This window comes from Aplysia californica, unplaced genomic scaffold, assembly GCF_000002075.1.
Source record: "Aplysia californica isolate F4 #8 unplaced genomic scaffold, AplCal3.0 scaffold00248, whole genome shotgun sequence".
Classification (NCBI taxonomy): Eukaryota; Metazoa; Mollusca; class Gastropoda; order Aplysiida; family Aplysiidae; genus Aplysia; species Aplysia californica.
Window position 1 is genome coordinate 810,087 of NW_004797518.1, and position 16,738 is coordinate 826,824.

At 39.4% G+C, this 16,738-nt stretch overlaps 1 protein-coding gene across 1 annotated transcript; it reads right to left on the bottom strand.

The window, feature by feature from the left end:
- Positions 1-2,900: 2,900 nt before the first annotated feature.
- On the bottom strand, positions 2,901-16,635 carry LOC101856968 (alpha-(1,6)-fucosyltransferase; the record flags this gene model as incomplete). Its single annotated transcript, XM_013083680.2, is given in 7 exon segments — positions 2,901-5,637; positions 7,918-8,079; positions 10,565-10,715; positions 11,712-11,888; positions 12,721-12,970; positions 15,255-15,492; positions 16,521-16,635. Coding segments are annotated over 7 exon segments (1,254 nt in total). The 3' UTR covers positions 2,901-5,472.
- Positions 16,636-16,738: the final 103 nt, after the last annotated feature.

The window sequence follows — 16,738 nt, forward strand, 5'->3', positions numbered from 1 at the left end:
TTTTAAGCCTGATTTATTTCCCAATGAGGCACTATGATAACCCCTAGGATCATGCAAAAAAAATGTATTAGTATTCCATTTTGTCATAGTCACTATTAATAACCCTGCTAATGGAACCATATGAAAGCATGACATGCAAATCAATGGGGTCAATAAATAACAGAAAAATGACACAAAACAGACAATATAATCACTGATATGGAATTACGTGATACATGAAACACTGGAAAGATAATGGCAAATTAACACATATATAGGACACATTATCATTTTGAAAGTTACAATAAACTCATGGCATGAGGTGTACCTATAATGGGTTGCAGCAATAACACGGATTTCAGCAACAACACATTTGAATTCTTGAAGGCAGTGTTTAGGCAGCAGGTACTAACAGTGTATTTATGTTTAATGTGGGGCTAGATGTAGAATAGGTCACTTTGAAAGTGGAATAAGAAAACCTGGCTCACTAGCATAGAAATCAATGTGACCTCATTTGAGTTTAAGATAGAAGGCAAATCCACGTAGTAATGGATTATATTTAAGTAAGTGCTGTGAAAAAGGAAAAGGATAGACAGACACAACAGAAGGGTAAGAAGAGAGGAGTAAGATCTACCAGTGAGTTACACTCTCCCACTACCAGGGTCATGATGTTCTTGATCTGAGTCACAGAGTAACAACACTGGGAAATAAGCTGCAGGCGATGTCATCATATTCAAAGTCTATATTAGGCCTATATTATCAAATGACTGCTCATTTCCTAACACAAGTCTTTGATTTCGAAAAACCAGAAACAGAGAGAAAAAAAGAAAAAAAGAATAAAAACGGGCACACAGACAAATTAAGTAATGACGGTAATAATCCTACAATATCTGCGAACGAACGGCAAGTATTCGAATGACTAGAGGGGTTATCAATAAAATTTTTTCCCAAAACATCACTTTGAAATAGACGCATAACTTCACACATTTCTTATAAATTCATTAGACAAAATCATCAGAACAGTCAACAAAAAGAAAGAAGTAGTAAAGCTATCAAAAGTGTGCGACCAGATATTTGACACAGCCAGGTTGATCAACACAAATCATTATTGTGATTGCTGGGTACATACAACCGAAGACTATAATATACTACAAGATGGTTCACTTCTCTGGTTTAGATACTATAAAGACATTCTAAAAATTTCCGAAGGCAACATGTGCATTGCAGCGTATTTGATACTATTTTTATAGCTAACATATCATGCAATAATAATATTAAAAGAGCGCATATGTATTGTGCAAATTTCCGCTTAACAGCAAGCTTTATGTGCTTCACAAACTATATTATTTCCCGAACAGAGATGTCTGATAGCATTCTGAAACAATCTCAACTTCCTGGGAAGCTTACAGTGCAAGCTGCCATTTTACAGGCACTAAAACACTTACATACTGACAAGACCTTTTGCTGTCTATGGCAGGGTACCCATTCACACCTGGGTGAAATGAGGAAAATTCATGACAAGTGCCTTTCCTAAGGACACAACATCGGGCCGGAAGCTCGAACTCTCCAAACCCACAACTTTACAATTACAAGTCTGGTACCCTAAACAATAGCTCTAGAAGATTTCCACTCAAAAAATTAAAACAAAACCTTTTAATCAGCACTCTCCGGCGACATCCACTGAAATGCCAGTTTTTTTTCAAGACACTTTTAGAGAGGGAACCATCTTGTGGAGTACAGTCATTGACGCAACAAAAAAAATGTGGTCCTAATACAGCCAGCAACATCTGAAGTATTCAACAACCCCAATGGAACTATAACAGCTGAACAATTTGCCAGAAATCTTGCTCAGGGCAGCCATTCTGGGAAAACTACTGTATCACTTGTTCCTGAGAGCTTCTATTTGGATTACTTTGATAGTCATGAATAAATTAGCACACTGTAATATGGTGACGGTATGCACCCTTCCTCTTCCAAGGTACCAGATAATAACCTCAAAAACTTTTGAAGTCAAGCTGTATATTGGAAATGTCTTCAATATGTAAGACTTGAGGCCATTCTTGCATTACATAAAATGTTTCAATACCATGCAAGTTTAGGAGTGTGCTCACTACCTGTTACAAAAAGTAATGCAAAAAGTAATCAGTCGTTTGTTGCCTTTATACCTCAATGACTAGACATTGTATCAATAGAACCCTTCAACAGCAACAAAGAGACAGTGAATGAAGTCGTCAAGTCGATCGACACTTCCACGCCACAACACCCCTGGTACAACCACCATGAGGATGTCAATACTGATAAAACAAATAAAATGTATAAGAAATGACCAGGGAAACAGCTTGTAAATTACCAATACCAGAACATAAACAGTAAGTCACTGGGCACAAATCATCAAATAAAAGATTTTAACTTCGCAAAAAGAAAAATAGTAATTTGGCATTTAATAAAATTATCGATATCGTTCTTCTTTTCACTCTCATTGCAGTAATGAGTTCACTATGTGTACACATTTAACATCTTCATTCGTCTTATAGTCCTTATATAGTAGTATAATTTATGTTTTAAGTCAATAAAGTTAAACTTTCAGTACAGCAATAATCTGATTTTGCAAGGGGACCACAAAGCCCCTACAAATTATGGCTTGTAAGTACTAGGGCTAAGTATGGCAGAAGAGAAAAAGGGAACTCTTGATATGTCTTAGTGCCATTCAACAATGCGCATATTGATCCTGTTTCTCCAACTCTTTGGCTTGTATTATTCTCTGCCAAGATCAAACAGTTTTGTTAAAAACTCAACCAAGAGCATAACCTTAAGTTCTCCTGTTTCAACTAGTTCTGACCAGGAAAGTTAGGAAGAATACAAGTCCAGGAGTCATGTTGAGTCAGAAAAAGCATTAAAAACTGACTCATCATAAGTACTTAAACAAATTTACTTACATCATTCTTTATATTAATAAAATTTTTTTCAAACAATAAAAGCTCAGAGAAACCATCTGTTCCTTTGTCAGTAGAAAGCGTAGATATATGCTCATCACCAATGACCATAAAAAGGCGGTGCCATCAGCTTCAGTTACAAATTATTTATTGCATGTATTTATTCTTCTGTTCACACTGCACTAATTACATTGGATTAAAGAAGTAAAGGCAAGTGTTTTATTTGTAGTTTTTGCTCAAGACTTCTTGAGAAAATTTAAAATGAAAACTTAAATTTTAAAAAGCTGGAATATTTCAGGAAAGGGTACAAGAGTTATAAATTTTAGTCAGAGTTTTACTGCACTTGCAATACAAATAGGTGAAATAAGAGGTGTTACTAGAACGTAACATACAAAGAAAGGAAAGAAAGATGAGGACTAATAACCTAATAGTGTTGATAGGGGGTGTAAACCTTTACCAGTTCACCCTTTTTGAGAGATAAGAATAATGCTGTAAATGTTCGATAGGAAAGAAGGAATAAACCACACCTGGGTACCCACCAAGCATCCACTAAGAGACAAAGCCGTCCAGTTTGGTTTGTAGAGCCAACCACTACACTATAGCTCCACAAAGCAAATATCTTATCTCTCACTCTACACCAGCAGCACAAATTCCTTCCTCACATAGACTGATTGTGGTGACCTGCACCACTGACTTCTGCTGGTTATGGTTGTTTGAGAGAAACACATGAAACCTTGTTCATTTGACCATTATAATACCCAAGTCCCATTACTTCACTGTGCATACTTCCCATAAAAACTTCTACCAAACTACTTAAGTATCCCTATAGAACCAAGAGGGCTGGGAAAGGATTAAGTACGAGGGATACAACAACAGCTAAAAGCACCAGATCTAGAGTGGCAAGTTTCAATGTAAAACAACATGTCCTTTGTAACATCCACTGTGTACTCCTCTACACCAATCTTGCAGGACAGGAGCTCAGTCAAAATGTCAAAACAGTGCCAAACAAAATCTATCATCATTCAAGGAATGCGTAAATTCTCCACATGAGAGAACTCAAGTAAAACATCGGCATGTTGTGTGTCCAGGAGAATTGAGCTGCTTGACAACTACAACAGGGCCCCAAAAAATCATCTTCAGAAATACTAGAGTGCATGTCTCAACTAAATTGAAACAATCAATGTGTTGAGTCAAAGCTAGCAAATGGACACAGAACTGGGTATATTTGCTATTTACCATTATGATCACAGACTCCTCAAACAATACATACTGCCTGTTCTGACTGACAAGCAACTCACTTCGACTGTCTACACAACATTGTTCACCTTGGCTTGGCCTAAACAGCTGCAAAAATTACCGAAAACAGTCATTCCAGTGTAGTTATCTTTAGATGGATTTCGACTCCACATAATACTATGTGGGCAAACACTCCAGTACCAATCAAGTGTATATTAAAAAAACCTCCTAGGATCTAATCCATCTCCAGAAACAAAACAGTTTTTATCTTTTACAAATACTGGTGCCCTCCCTGCAAAATGGTTATCTATTGCAGAACACTCTGCCAGATAACAAGAAAAGGCTGAACTTCTCATAAAATAGGCCAATAAAATAGGTCATCAGCCCCAGAAAGGAGAAGATTACTTCATTTTAAGTTTGTGATGAAATATTTAGAAATTTAGGTGGAATCTTTAAAGAGAATACTTTAATCAAACATTAAGTAGAAATGATCACAAGAGGTTTTCAATATTGCTCATATCTGAACTCAGCACACACATCTCTTTGTACATAGTTATCTGTTACTCCCTTCTTCACTCTATTCACATCGCCAGTTGTAATGAAACTGTGAGGAATAATTTTTGATGAAATATTTAATGATTTCACATCACTTCTCTCTCTCATGTCTTTCTCACAATATGTCCTCTCTTCTTTTCCAAGTGCCACTGTCAATAAGCTCTCATTCAGATGATGATGATGTTACAGTCCAAGAGGTTTATGCTGAGTTCAATCTTAAGAGACAGGATATCCAGTTTTGGATGAAATTGAGTTATCGTTTCCACTTGAAAGTTTAAAACACGGTGCACATTTCTGTCTTAGTCTGGTATCGATATCTTAATAAATTAGGTGGGGAAAGTGTTTTGAAGATATTCAAAGCGGCTGGCTGTTAAGAGGCAAAAATTTGTTTTTTTGGCTCTCCCATAAATTTTACGAAACTGGATGTACTGTCTTTTAAAATTAAACTCCAGTATGCCACAGTGACAAAACTTCTTCCACATTTGCATAATACTAGCACATAACGTACTATGACGTCAGAGACAATAAAATAAAGCTAAGCACAGGATTTCAGGGGGAAGTCGTCAAAGTGAAAGATGAATGTCCGTGTCCCTTCCTTAAAAACACCAACGATTGTTTATAAATATATAGATAATATATCACATGGCGTTCCTTCATGGATATCTTCAAGGAAGCTAAACAACTCTGTCATGTCCAGCTAACACACAAGGCAAAAGCAGCAACAGATCCAAACCCTTGCAATCCTGTTCTCCCATCACTTGTCTGGGGGTCAGCTACTGTCCAGGGGGACCTCGGGATAAGTGGGCATCTTGACGGCAACCACAGTGTTCTCTACCTTGTATGACGGGTACAGCCCACTGGCTCCTGTCCGGCGGTTCGTGCCCTTGGAGTAACCGTCCCAGTGGTTACCCGCAATGCCCACTGCATCGCCAATCTGAGGAAGGGGACAGACAGAAAGTCAAGATGGTTGATCGGAGCCATGTTGTGGTTTAAGGATAATCAGGCAGGACATCGATCATAATTTCTGGGAAAGCAGATCAATAAAAAATAATACTTAAATCAGAACATTAAAAAGAAAATATCTGTTTTTCTACTGAAAAATACCAAAAGCAGCACAGGTTGGTCTTCACTTGCTTGAATCAAAGTAGTATCTCACACAACTCCTAATCATTGTAAACTAGTCGTTGTTAACCTGGTTCAATTGCGCCCCAGGGGCTTGCTCCGAGAGCCAGTCTCAGGGTTTGGTGGAGTGAGCATGTGTGTGTGTGTGTGAGTGTGTGTATGTTGCATGCATGCGTATATGTTTGCATGTGGTGCATGTGTGTGTGTGAGTGTGTGTGTGTGTGTGTGTGTGTGTGTGTGTGTGTGTGTGTGTGTGTGTGTGTGTTTTCGTGTGCATTTGCATGTGTGGGTGTGTCTCCATATGCATGTGTATATATGTGCATATCCATTCTGTTCATACAAACTTGACTGAAAGCCTTGAGGATGGCACCCATGAAACTTGCGGGGATTCAATATCTCTCACAAGGCAAAGAACTACAGTGGAGCCTGTGTAAGACGGCCATCCATTGTCAAGGAGAAAAGTGGCCGTATACGAGAGGTGGCCATCTTAGGCTGGACTGATCAAAATGAAAAAAAAACCCAAACCATTCTCTTCTGAGGTCCCAACCAAAGGTAGCTGCATTGTTGTTGTTGTTGGTTCGTTTTTTGTTTGCATTAAAAAAATTTTGTTGTTGATTTTGTGCAAGGGTGACAATAAAACAAAGTAAATGTGTCAGACGAGTAAGACCCATGGGTCGCCACCACTCGGAGAACGAGGGACACTTCTGTCGCAAGTTCATGTTGACATCCAGTGTTACTTTGTTACAGACTGGGTAAATAGTGACCACTCATCTCACTTACGATTTGAGTACAGTCCATGCCGGCTTTAAGCACGGTCGTCGGGAGAAAACTTAAGCGTGCTTAAAGCCGAAGCGTGCTTGAGTGCGAAGTAGACATAATCCAGAGATTTTCATGTAGAAAATTTCCTGTGCTATTTCCCTTTGTTTATAAGTAGGCCTATAGCGGTCCCGCAAAAGTGTGCAGTTATTTAGACACCCGTCAAGGTAGTTTTGTTTGCTTGTTTGTTTTTGTTTTGTGGTCGAATGGGAAATGAAAACTTATTTTAGACGGCCAGTCACGATACAGCACACTAGGCCTACACACTGCCTGTGCGTACCACTGCCCGCTGTGCCACTCACACCACCGCCTTCATTCCATCTCGCGCGTGATACACAATCAGGATTAATGGATAGCGAGGGTCAAAGGTGAAATCGCAGCCAGCCTCCCTTTCTCGTCTCCCCGACTCTCTTTGTATTTTTTTTTTGGGTCGTGTGTAGCTTTGCCCTAGGCTTAGGCTAGATCCTATGCTTAAAGCCGGCACGGACTGTATGAGTTCTTGGCGGGGCTTATGTGCTATGAGGGATTACACGCTTCCCTCACCAGGAGCTGAAAATTTGTTACCTATTGGTCAACAGTAGGAGGGGGCCAACGCAATATGATTGGTTTGGCCTAACAACAATGACAGGTGATTGGATTATGACGGCTCGCCCACAACGCGTAATTTATGACAAAACATAATGGAGTCACTAAGGCGGCCGTCTAAGACAGGTGTTATTGTTTGGTGTGATAGGGGTTGTGTGTTAAAATATATATGGTGGCCGCGGCTGCGTTGGACAGGTGCTTGTTTTACACAGTGAAATTATATAGAAAAAAAATGCTAGGGGCAAAATAGAAAGTGGCTGTTAGTACAGGTGGCCATCTTATAGAGGTGGCCGTTATGGCAGGTTCGACTGTATTAACCTAAACTTAAGTGATACAGTAAAAAAACATGAGCCCTTTGAGGCCTTGCCATCAGTGCACCGGTGGCGTGTGAAACTGCCCGTAAGCCTAGCCACTAGTACACCGGAGAGCCAGACCTTATCTCCAACCCGGCCAGCCTAGGACAAAATGCACATGGAAAACTGTTTACTACACAGGATGTTGTTATTGATTATTTAGAAGATCTTTCTGAATTAGGTGTCGGCAATGACAAGGACTACCTTGAATGGGATATGAAAAGTGATTCTGATGATGTTATGGATGTTAGTAATATATCGCTCAGGAGCTCAGACAGTGGGCCAGGGTAGCCTCAGGAGGTCAGGGCTCACAGGGTTAGCCTTTCGGAAGCTCTCACCTTGATCTCCACCATGGAATCCCCGTCCCCAGGATGTGCCTCAAGCACCCTCAGGTCATGGGCATTCTGACCCCCGTAGTAAAAGACATCGTCTAGGGAGCGGAACTTCTCCGATGCGTCACCGTGGAGTGTCTGCATGATCTCGTATGCCACACGACAAACCTAGACAGACAGACAGACAGTGGACAATGGGATGGTTGAAAACAGAAATACTTTTCTATTAAAATTTTTTTTAAAACGTAGGTGTTATTTTACCCACCAACATTATTTAGATCATTAAGAATTAAGGCGGACTTCCAACGTGAATGTCTAGTTTGAGTAGAAAGAAGACTAACATCATGGTAACAACTATTCAACCAGTGTCTGTGGTGCAGTGGTTATGTATTCAAGTTCGACTTCTCATGTGTGGGAAGAAATTTAATCAAGAAGACTATCTCGGTCTTTCTACTGGATCATTGTTTCCATCTCAACCTTGACAGGCATAGTCGAAGCCTGTCTCCTAAATCATCTGAATATGTCAAAGGGGGCATAAAAACACCCACATTTGAAAAAAAAAAACCAAACTATTTAGCACCAGGAAAATCAAAACAGATGCATAGAAACAAAAGACAATGATTAAAATTTAACTTGGGTCCCCAACTCATTTGATATAAATTGTAACTCTTGAAGTCTCAGAGAAAATGAAAACACATTAACAGTAAAGGCTGCTTTAAACAGCTAGTGATAAGATTAAACATTTATTAATAAAAATTAACAGTTTGCTTTCATCAGTGTTTACAGCATAGAGTAAAAATATAAAACATCATATCAACATACTCACATAACCATTCATAACAATATACAAACACACACATACACATATATACAAGTGTTTTCTAAGTTCATAGCTTGTGACAGCCTAAACAGAGACCCCCCCCACCCCCCCCATAAAAACTGAGCCATACTAAGCAACTACAAAGACTTTGAATATAGAAGTCTACACAGTTTGAGTAAAGAGAAGCACATCGACACAATCATGTGCAGGAAAGAAGCAAGGCAGATAGACAGAAACAAAATGGGGGAAAAAAAGAAGTAAGACCTAATAGTGGCACCCTTTAACCACCCACAGAGTCTACAGAGAAAAACTTTACAGTGGACACATTGAATTAAAAATGCCTAGAGAGAAAAAGTCTGCACAATCAACTAGTGTGCAAGACTTGATCTCTTCACTCTTGAAGCATTTCCATCAACATTTGTACAGACAAGACAAAAATGTAATTCAAGAGAGATTTAAACAGTCATAGTATCTTTCAACGATATAAAAAAAATAAAAATAACTGCACAGTCCTAATAACATTGCCCTATGTTTTCCCTGTAATCCATAACACAAAATGGCAGTGAACCAGTTTTGGAGAACACAAGCAAGTATATAGATTCATCTACACAGAATTAAAATGCTTAATGTAATAAAGCATTATGCCTTTTGAGAGAAATTGTGCACCACTGACAATCAAGTTAGAATTTATGCCACGTACAGACTTGCCAATTTTTTCAGAACCCGATCTGGGCCACCCGATATTATAATATCGGATTACGTAACAGCGAAGAGAATAACATCAAGTGAAATTGGTTTTGGTGTAGTGTATGTGATAAGGCTCTCAAATTTCTGGATTACTGAATCTGACACAGTCTTGGAAAATCTGGGACAGTTGGCAATTAGCCTGCATGCATTATGTACTCAGAACAAGCTGCCAACTCCTGGATGACCGGCATGGCGTTGGGGGTGTAGCGATTAAGTGCTTCACTGTCACACATGGGGGAACTTGAGTTCGATTCTAGAGTGGGCAAAGTTTTTATCCAAGCATCTTCATCCTTGCCTTTCTGCTGATATGTTATATCTTTCTCAGCCTCCGTTGTCCATAACAGTCAGGGTCGGAAGCCTGCCTCCTTTATGATCTAAATTGTGTTGATGGGGGTGTAAAATAAACACCTACATGTACATGTACTCCTGGATTCATCATCAGGGCCCAGATCTGCAGCAGACATAGGCGATAATGGTTCTCCATTCATTCCTTTGTTCGGACGCTCTTAAAAAAGCTACGTAATCCTGATCCTTCCATGTTACCCATTTGTTTGGGTTCCCTAAGTAGGTTGCTCTGGGCCTACCCCTGCCTCGTTTGCCTTCAATTTTGCCAGTGATAGTAGATGTCCAAGGACCGTTATGTCTATTCAGGTGTCCCAAAAACTGCATTTGTCTTTTCCTGATTGCTTTTAACAGTGAGCGTCCCATGTGGGCTTCATCAAATACTACCTCATTTGACTTCTTTTCCTTTCATATTCTCAGCAGTCTCCTAAGAAACCACATTTCTGTTGCTTCTATTTTATTTTCACTGTCTTCACTTCAGTGATTGTCCAGCATTCACAGCCACATAGTGGGAGGTTGGCAGGTGCTCTGGTGTGGTTTGCTTTTTCTTTCTTATCAACGTCTATCATCTTTATCTCCCCTCCTTTTTTGTTTTTGTTACTCTCTTGTAACACCTCTAATCTTCGGCACTTATATGAACTTATTGTATTGCAAGTGCCGTAAAACTCTTACTAAAACTAAGCAGTCAAGTAGAAGGTTGGATTATAAGGGGGAAAAAAACCCAATGTCGGAGAAACTGGTCACCTGGGAAGAGAATGTGCAGACGAGGAAGTCACACCGGGACAGGAGGTAGATGTCAATGATGATGCCACGGAGAGAGTTGTCCGAGTAACGGGTGCCTAACGAAGCAGACTTTGAGATGAGATTGTCGCTGATAAACTTGTAACTAGGATATCTGAAGAAGAAAAGACAATTGCCTGTGAACTACAAAATATCAATGAAAATGAAAAGGTGAGCCTTGGAGAACCGGGAATTTCTTTACAAGGCCCCAATATCTGTAATGCTTTGCCCATTAGTTTAAAGAGGGATTAAATCATTTTATTAATTCAAATGTCAGCTAAAGTCATTTCTGCTTTTATATTAATGATAGTATATATATATATCTTTTTTTTTTTTGGGGGGGGGGGGTCAGACCACCATGTACTGTATACATGTCACTGTTGTAAAGTGCTCAGGGCCTGTATACTTTAACTGGGGTTGAGCGCTATATAAATGTCAAAATATATTACTATCATTATTACTATTACAGAAACTAAAATGGTTGGGGAACTTTAAAAACAGGTGAAGCTGTATTTTCAAAAAGTGAACAATAAAGCAGACACATTGCAGCTACAGTGATAGAAACACTCTATCTTAAGTACTGCCTCTGGGGTTGGAGTGAGTATTGGAAAATAATTGTAAACCATATTGGTTTGATTTTATCATACTATATTCTCAGCTGTCATGACTTATACACAGAGTTTTAAAAAAAAGCGAAATGATTTCCTTACATCAGTCAAGCAACAAATGAGTATTCATAATAACATTGGCGGTGTCTGGTTCTGACAGTGTATCCATATAATATATATTTTAAAAAATGTAACTTCTTTCTTGTTATTCTCTGAAACTGCTCAAAATTTGGGGTAGAATATTCTTTTTACTTATTATGGAACCACCAACTATGATTATGGTTGTGAATAACTTATTTGAATATTTAAAAATGTGTCAGACCTAATTTTGCACATGCATGGATACCTATTTACAATCAACCACACAACTAATGGAAGGAGCCACAAAAAGTAAAATAAACCGTCCCATTCACAATAGATGATAACCAAACCAGTGATCATTCGACTTAAGATGAAGTACCATTATTGCTCTGTCAAAATGTCTCGAGACAAAAGCAACTCACTTTTTCTTGGCTTCCTCCAACACGCCCGAGTCATCAGTGGCGAGATAAACACGGCGCTGCGTGCCGTTGTGCCTACGGTCCAGCTGGTCATAGTACTCCTTCACATGCACCATGTACTCATCCAGATGGTGGAATGCTGCTTCCAAGTTGATCTTGTCTGTTCGCCGCACATGAACCCTAAATCAAGATTATCGCAATTTCAGGATTAAATAAAAAAGAAACAACATACTTGTTCACAAGGAAAAGAGAGATAAATCTGTTACAACAAGCACTAGCAAGTTCTTAAAGAGACTAAAACATTTGAAAGTAACACACAAAATAGTTAATATAATGCAACGGCATTAAATAATAACAATTTTAGTTTCATTTCTGCTTGAAAGTGAAAAACCAAACCCCAAGCAAAATGTAAATGGAATTAAAAAACATATCCAGTACTGTATATTCAGAACCTTTACACAAACTTATTCACTGCAACATTGCTAAAAAACAAAAAACACAAGCAACATGTCTCCATTTTGGCTTCCCAACAGGTATACAATATGGAAACATATAATATCTACAAAACGAACAAGGAAGAAATAATCTTTCGGAAAAACACAAAAGTGTTGTTAAAACGAAACAAATACAAATACAAAAAGAAATAACATCCATATATAATTAATTAACAAAAGGACGAGCAGATGAATCGAAAGAAAAGATTCTCTACACCCTCAAAGTGTTGCTAATAGCCTGTAGTGTCAGGGGAAATTATATGTTTCAACCATAATTATTATGTTGAAAAATATTTGAGAACAGGCAAACAAAGCCAGTAAAGGCCAAAAAACCTGTACATTTTCAGAAAGTAGAATATAAATAGGAAGTTTCAGTCACCCAAGTGAGTGGTTGGTGGGCCCTCTTGGGTGGTTTGCTACTTCTTTACTATCAAACATCCATCATACTTAGATCTCTTCCTTTTATGACCCAACTGTGATGCAAGTTCTGTAAAACTCTTACTAAAACTGTCTCTCACCCAACAATAGTGCTGCGGAATCCCATGCGTTTGACCGTGGCATCTATATCATCTTGCAGCCTTTTGTTAGGTCGGAACAGGTACTGAAGCATCTGACCAATCCACCAGACTGGGGGGTCACCGTGAATGGTGGACAGGTCGTGTGCCAGGTCAGCAGGCACAGACAGGGGCATGAACTCCGGCCGTGGGTGAAGGCTGTCCACAATGGGCAGTTCCAGGATCTGGTGACGCTCCATTTCAGACATCGAGGCTGTAGACGGGTGCGGGGTGGGGGTGGGGGTGGAGGGTGAGTTTTTGAGTTTGAGTAAAGAGAAGCAAGTCCACCCAATACTGCTGTAAGCTGACAAAACATCTTTCATATTTTGGGTGCCAAATTTTTTAATTAACTAAATCGAAAGCCTGATCAGTTACCCTACTTGTAACTAAATCGAAAGCCTGATCAGTTACCCTACTTGTGTGAAAAAATCAAAGTGAAACTGTGACTGGTTTTTGAATAAATTAGAATTCAAATTTAGGAAGAAAGCCCTTTTCAATTGGTTACGTGGACAAAAAGCCTCTTTATCTCGAAACTGCTGTAAATAAATAGAAAGTGTTTCGTAGGTTTATGGCAGAATAGTGGTCATATACTCGTAGTGTAGGGAAAAAGTAAGACAGAAAGACACACAGCTGAGGGAAAGAAAAGAAACTGGACCTACAAGCGGCAGCCTCCAAACTCTTGCAGGTGCTCAAGATCATGTCAAACAACCTATTGTGTTTAAAATATGTGTGTTGAATTTGAACTGACAAAATTAATTTTGAATTTGAACAGACAAATGTTGAATTTGAACAGACAAATGTTGAATTTGAATTGACAATGTTGAATTTGAACCCTGTATTGTTACAATTAATGGCACTATTTTGATATTTGAGATTCCTAGTGTTACATTTGCTCTCTCTATTTTGACGTTTGAACTTTCTACGTTGAATTAGATCTGACTATGTTGAATAAATTGTGCTATGTTTCATTTGAACGCTCTATTTTGATATTTGATCGAGAAAAGGTGTATTATTATACGTGAACTCTGCAAACCAAACACACTTGAGAGATGAATGGAAAGCACTTTCAGTGACAACTGAAAAGAATGGGACATACTGTTTTTTCTGTTTTGACCAATACTTTATGAAAGGTCAAAGCCTAGCTTTCGAAAAAAAAAAAACAACAACAACGAAAAACAAAACCCCATCTTACAATCAACTGAACAATAAAGAAAAAGTAAGAGAGTCGTTTGACTTTGAAACCATTACACTGAAATATTTCTCAAAGAAACTTCCAACATTTGACGGGTCCATAAGACAAATCAAACCCTTCAATTAAAAACAAAACCTGTCTGAGGCAGCACATACAACAACTTCAAAACCATTACAATGCAGTATTTGTCAAAGTGGCTTCTGACATTTAAATGGGGTTACAAGAGGCAAATATCGAACCTTTTAACTTTGTGATAATAGTGAATAAGATATGTAACAACAAGCGTTCACTACAATAAAAAAGACAATGTCACTACTATCACTAAGCTTTGCCACCACATAAAAGACCCAGCAGGACTAGCACCACTCTTTGGTCGCCATGGTGCTGATGGTTTTGTTATTTTTCTTTATTTCTGTAGACGTTTTTATATCCCAATCGCCACAATTTATACCACCCAGAAGGCAGGCTTTTGATAATGTCTGTCAGGGTCAACACCTGCTGAGAGGGAATTAACATCCTAGCAGAAAGACTGAAATACTCAATGGAAATTCTTCCCACTTGGGAATTGAGCTCGGGTCTCCTGCATGCCAAGGTGAAGCATCTGGCTATTACACTAAACCAGAGGCATCTTTCCATGGTGCTGCATGAGAGGACTTGGTTGTGGAGAAAAAGAGCTTACAATCTTAATTAATAATAATAATTGCATCCATATAGCGCATATCCATGCTCAAGAGCATGCTCTATGCACTTTACAACTATTAATTGTGGGCCAGGACCTTTAAACTTTCTAATATAAGGTGGTGACACATATTGAGCCATGTGAAAAAAGATAGGTATTTTGTTCTATTAATTATACATAAACTGCCAGGGGCAGTGCGGGCTAGGTTACCTAAACTGCACTGGCTAGAGCAACACTGGGTGAGGTGACTTCTTTTACTACATTTAATGATTTCAGAGTACAAAATAGTGACCTTGGAAATCAGTCAAAGTAAAACATAGTTATAATGACACTTAAAGTCAGTTCTATTGGCGATGGGCATTAAATTCTAAGGTACCATAGTTTAGACATATTTACAGAGTTGAAATGGGTATTATAAACCAAGCAATACCGTGAAAATTACTTTTTAAAAGTATACAGAAAGCGGTAAATACACAGGCATATTAAAGTGTTCGCATACATAACAACACAAAATCTCTACACATACAAAACACACACACACACACTCAAAACACATGCACATACAACAAATTTACACTCATACACACAACAAATACAAACACACACACACACAAACTCGACACTTACGCCCCCATCGTATCTTGGAGCCGCCTCCCTTGTCTGTACAGGTCTCGCTGAGTGGCATGAAAACAGTCTCCCAGCCTTTGGGCGCATACCGCCAGCCCTTCGACTCCAGGATGAGCGTGCGCTGCATGGCGTATGCCGTGATCATACAGTACGTCAGGTGGTGCAGCTGGCATCCAAACCCGCACCCTTTGTGCAGGTTACATACTACCTTCTTGGCGCTTTCACAGTCTTTTGGGTTCTGAGAGAAAGACAATTAATGCATTTCAATTTAGTTTGAGTTTGAGTAAAGAGAAGAACAGTGACACAATATTGGTCATAATGTTGTTTGTTTTGTTAGGGCAAGTGATTTACGTCCCTTGCAACTGCATAGGGTCATTTTAGTAGTAATTAATTTTGAATTTTGCCCGGGTGACAGCTGAAGACTAATTGGATTGATTTTGACCACCAAGGGATCTTTAACTTGCACAACCTGCACACAGGACCTCTGAGATTTTACGCCTTAATCCGAGAAGGCAAGGTGTTAGATCTTAAGTCATAAAGTGCAGGGAAGGCACAAGATAAATTGACAGAACAACAGAGGGAAAGGAAAGAAGTAAAAACTACCAGCAGCACCCTCCAACCACACGCTCTAATTACTTGCATAGGTCGGAGAGCTGTATCAAGTCCCATTCATCACAGCCTTAAGATAGACTCATGAGGGATCACAGTAGGACAAATTGTCCTGAAAAAAAAAAGAAAAGAGGAAGTATCTTTTTCAACTTCCCATTCTTAAAAAAAAGTCAAAGGTGTCTTTTACCCCTGGCTTCACATCCATCTGATTGTAGTTCCAGTAAGAGTATAATTACTTGTAGTTGTCTTCTTCTAAATCTGGGTATTTGGGTGCAGCTATTCTTTTTCGTTCTCTTTTTGTTTTTGTTTTCTTTCCGTGTACCTCGTTTTGTTTGTTTGTTTATTTGCTTCAGGGGTCAGGCACAAACCAACAAAGTGAAGAAAATTCCTATAACAGCCTAATCACAAGACCACCGCAGCCTCACTCTCATTCACCACTCACTCTCTCTCTCTCTCTCTCTCTCTCTCTCTCCAAAAATACAAACACACAGACAAACACACACATACACACACACTCACACACGCACACACAAACGCACACATACACACACGCAACCACACATACACACATACACACACACACCAAACACACATACAAGGTCGCAGGAAGGGATCTGCAACTCCCGTCCCCTCCCCCCCACCCGACAGCCCACCGACCTGTAGATAAGCCAGCCTCCTCTGTACCAGCGAGCCCAGCTCCATGGACCGTCGATGTCTCCACTCCTCAGACCCGCTGGCTGTCCGCAGCTTCTCGAAGTCGTCGAGCATGGTCCTGTCAAACAACACGCGCTCAGATAACTATACAGAATGACGGGCTGTCACGCACGCATAAACGTGCCCATGCACGCAAGCACGCACGCACGTACCCAGGCACA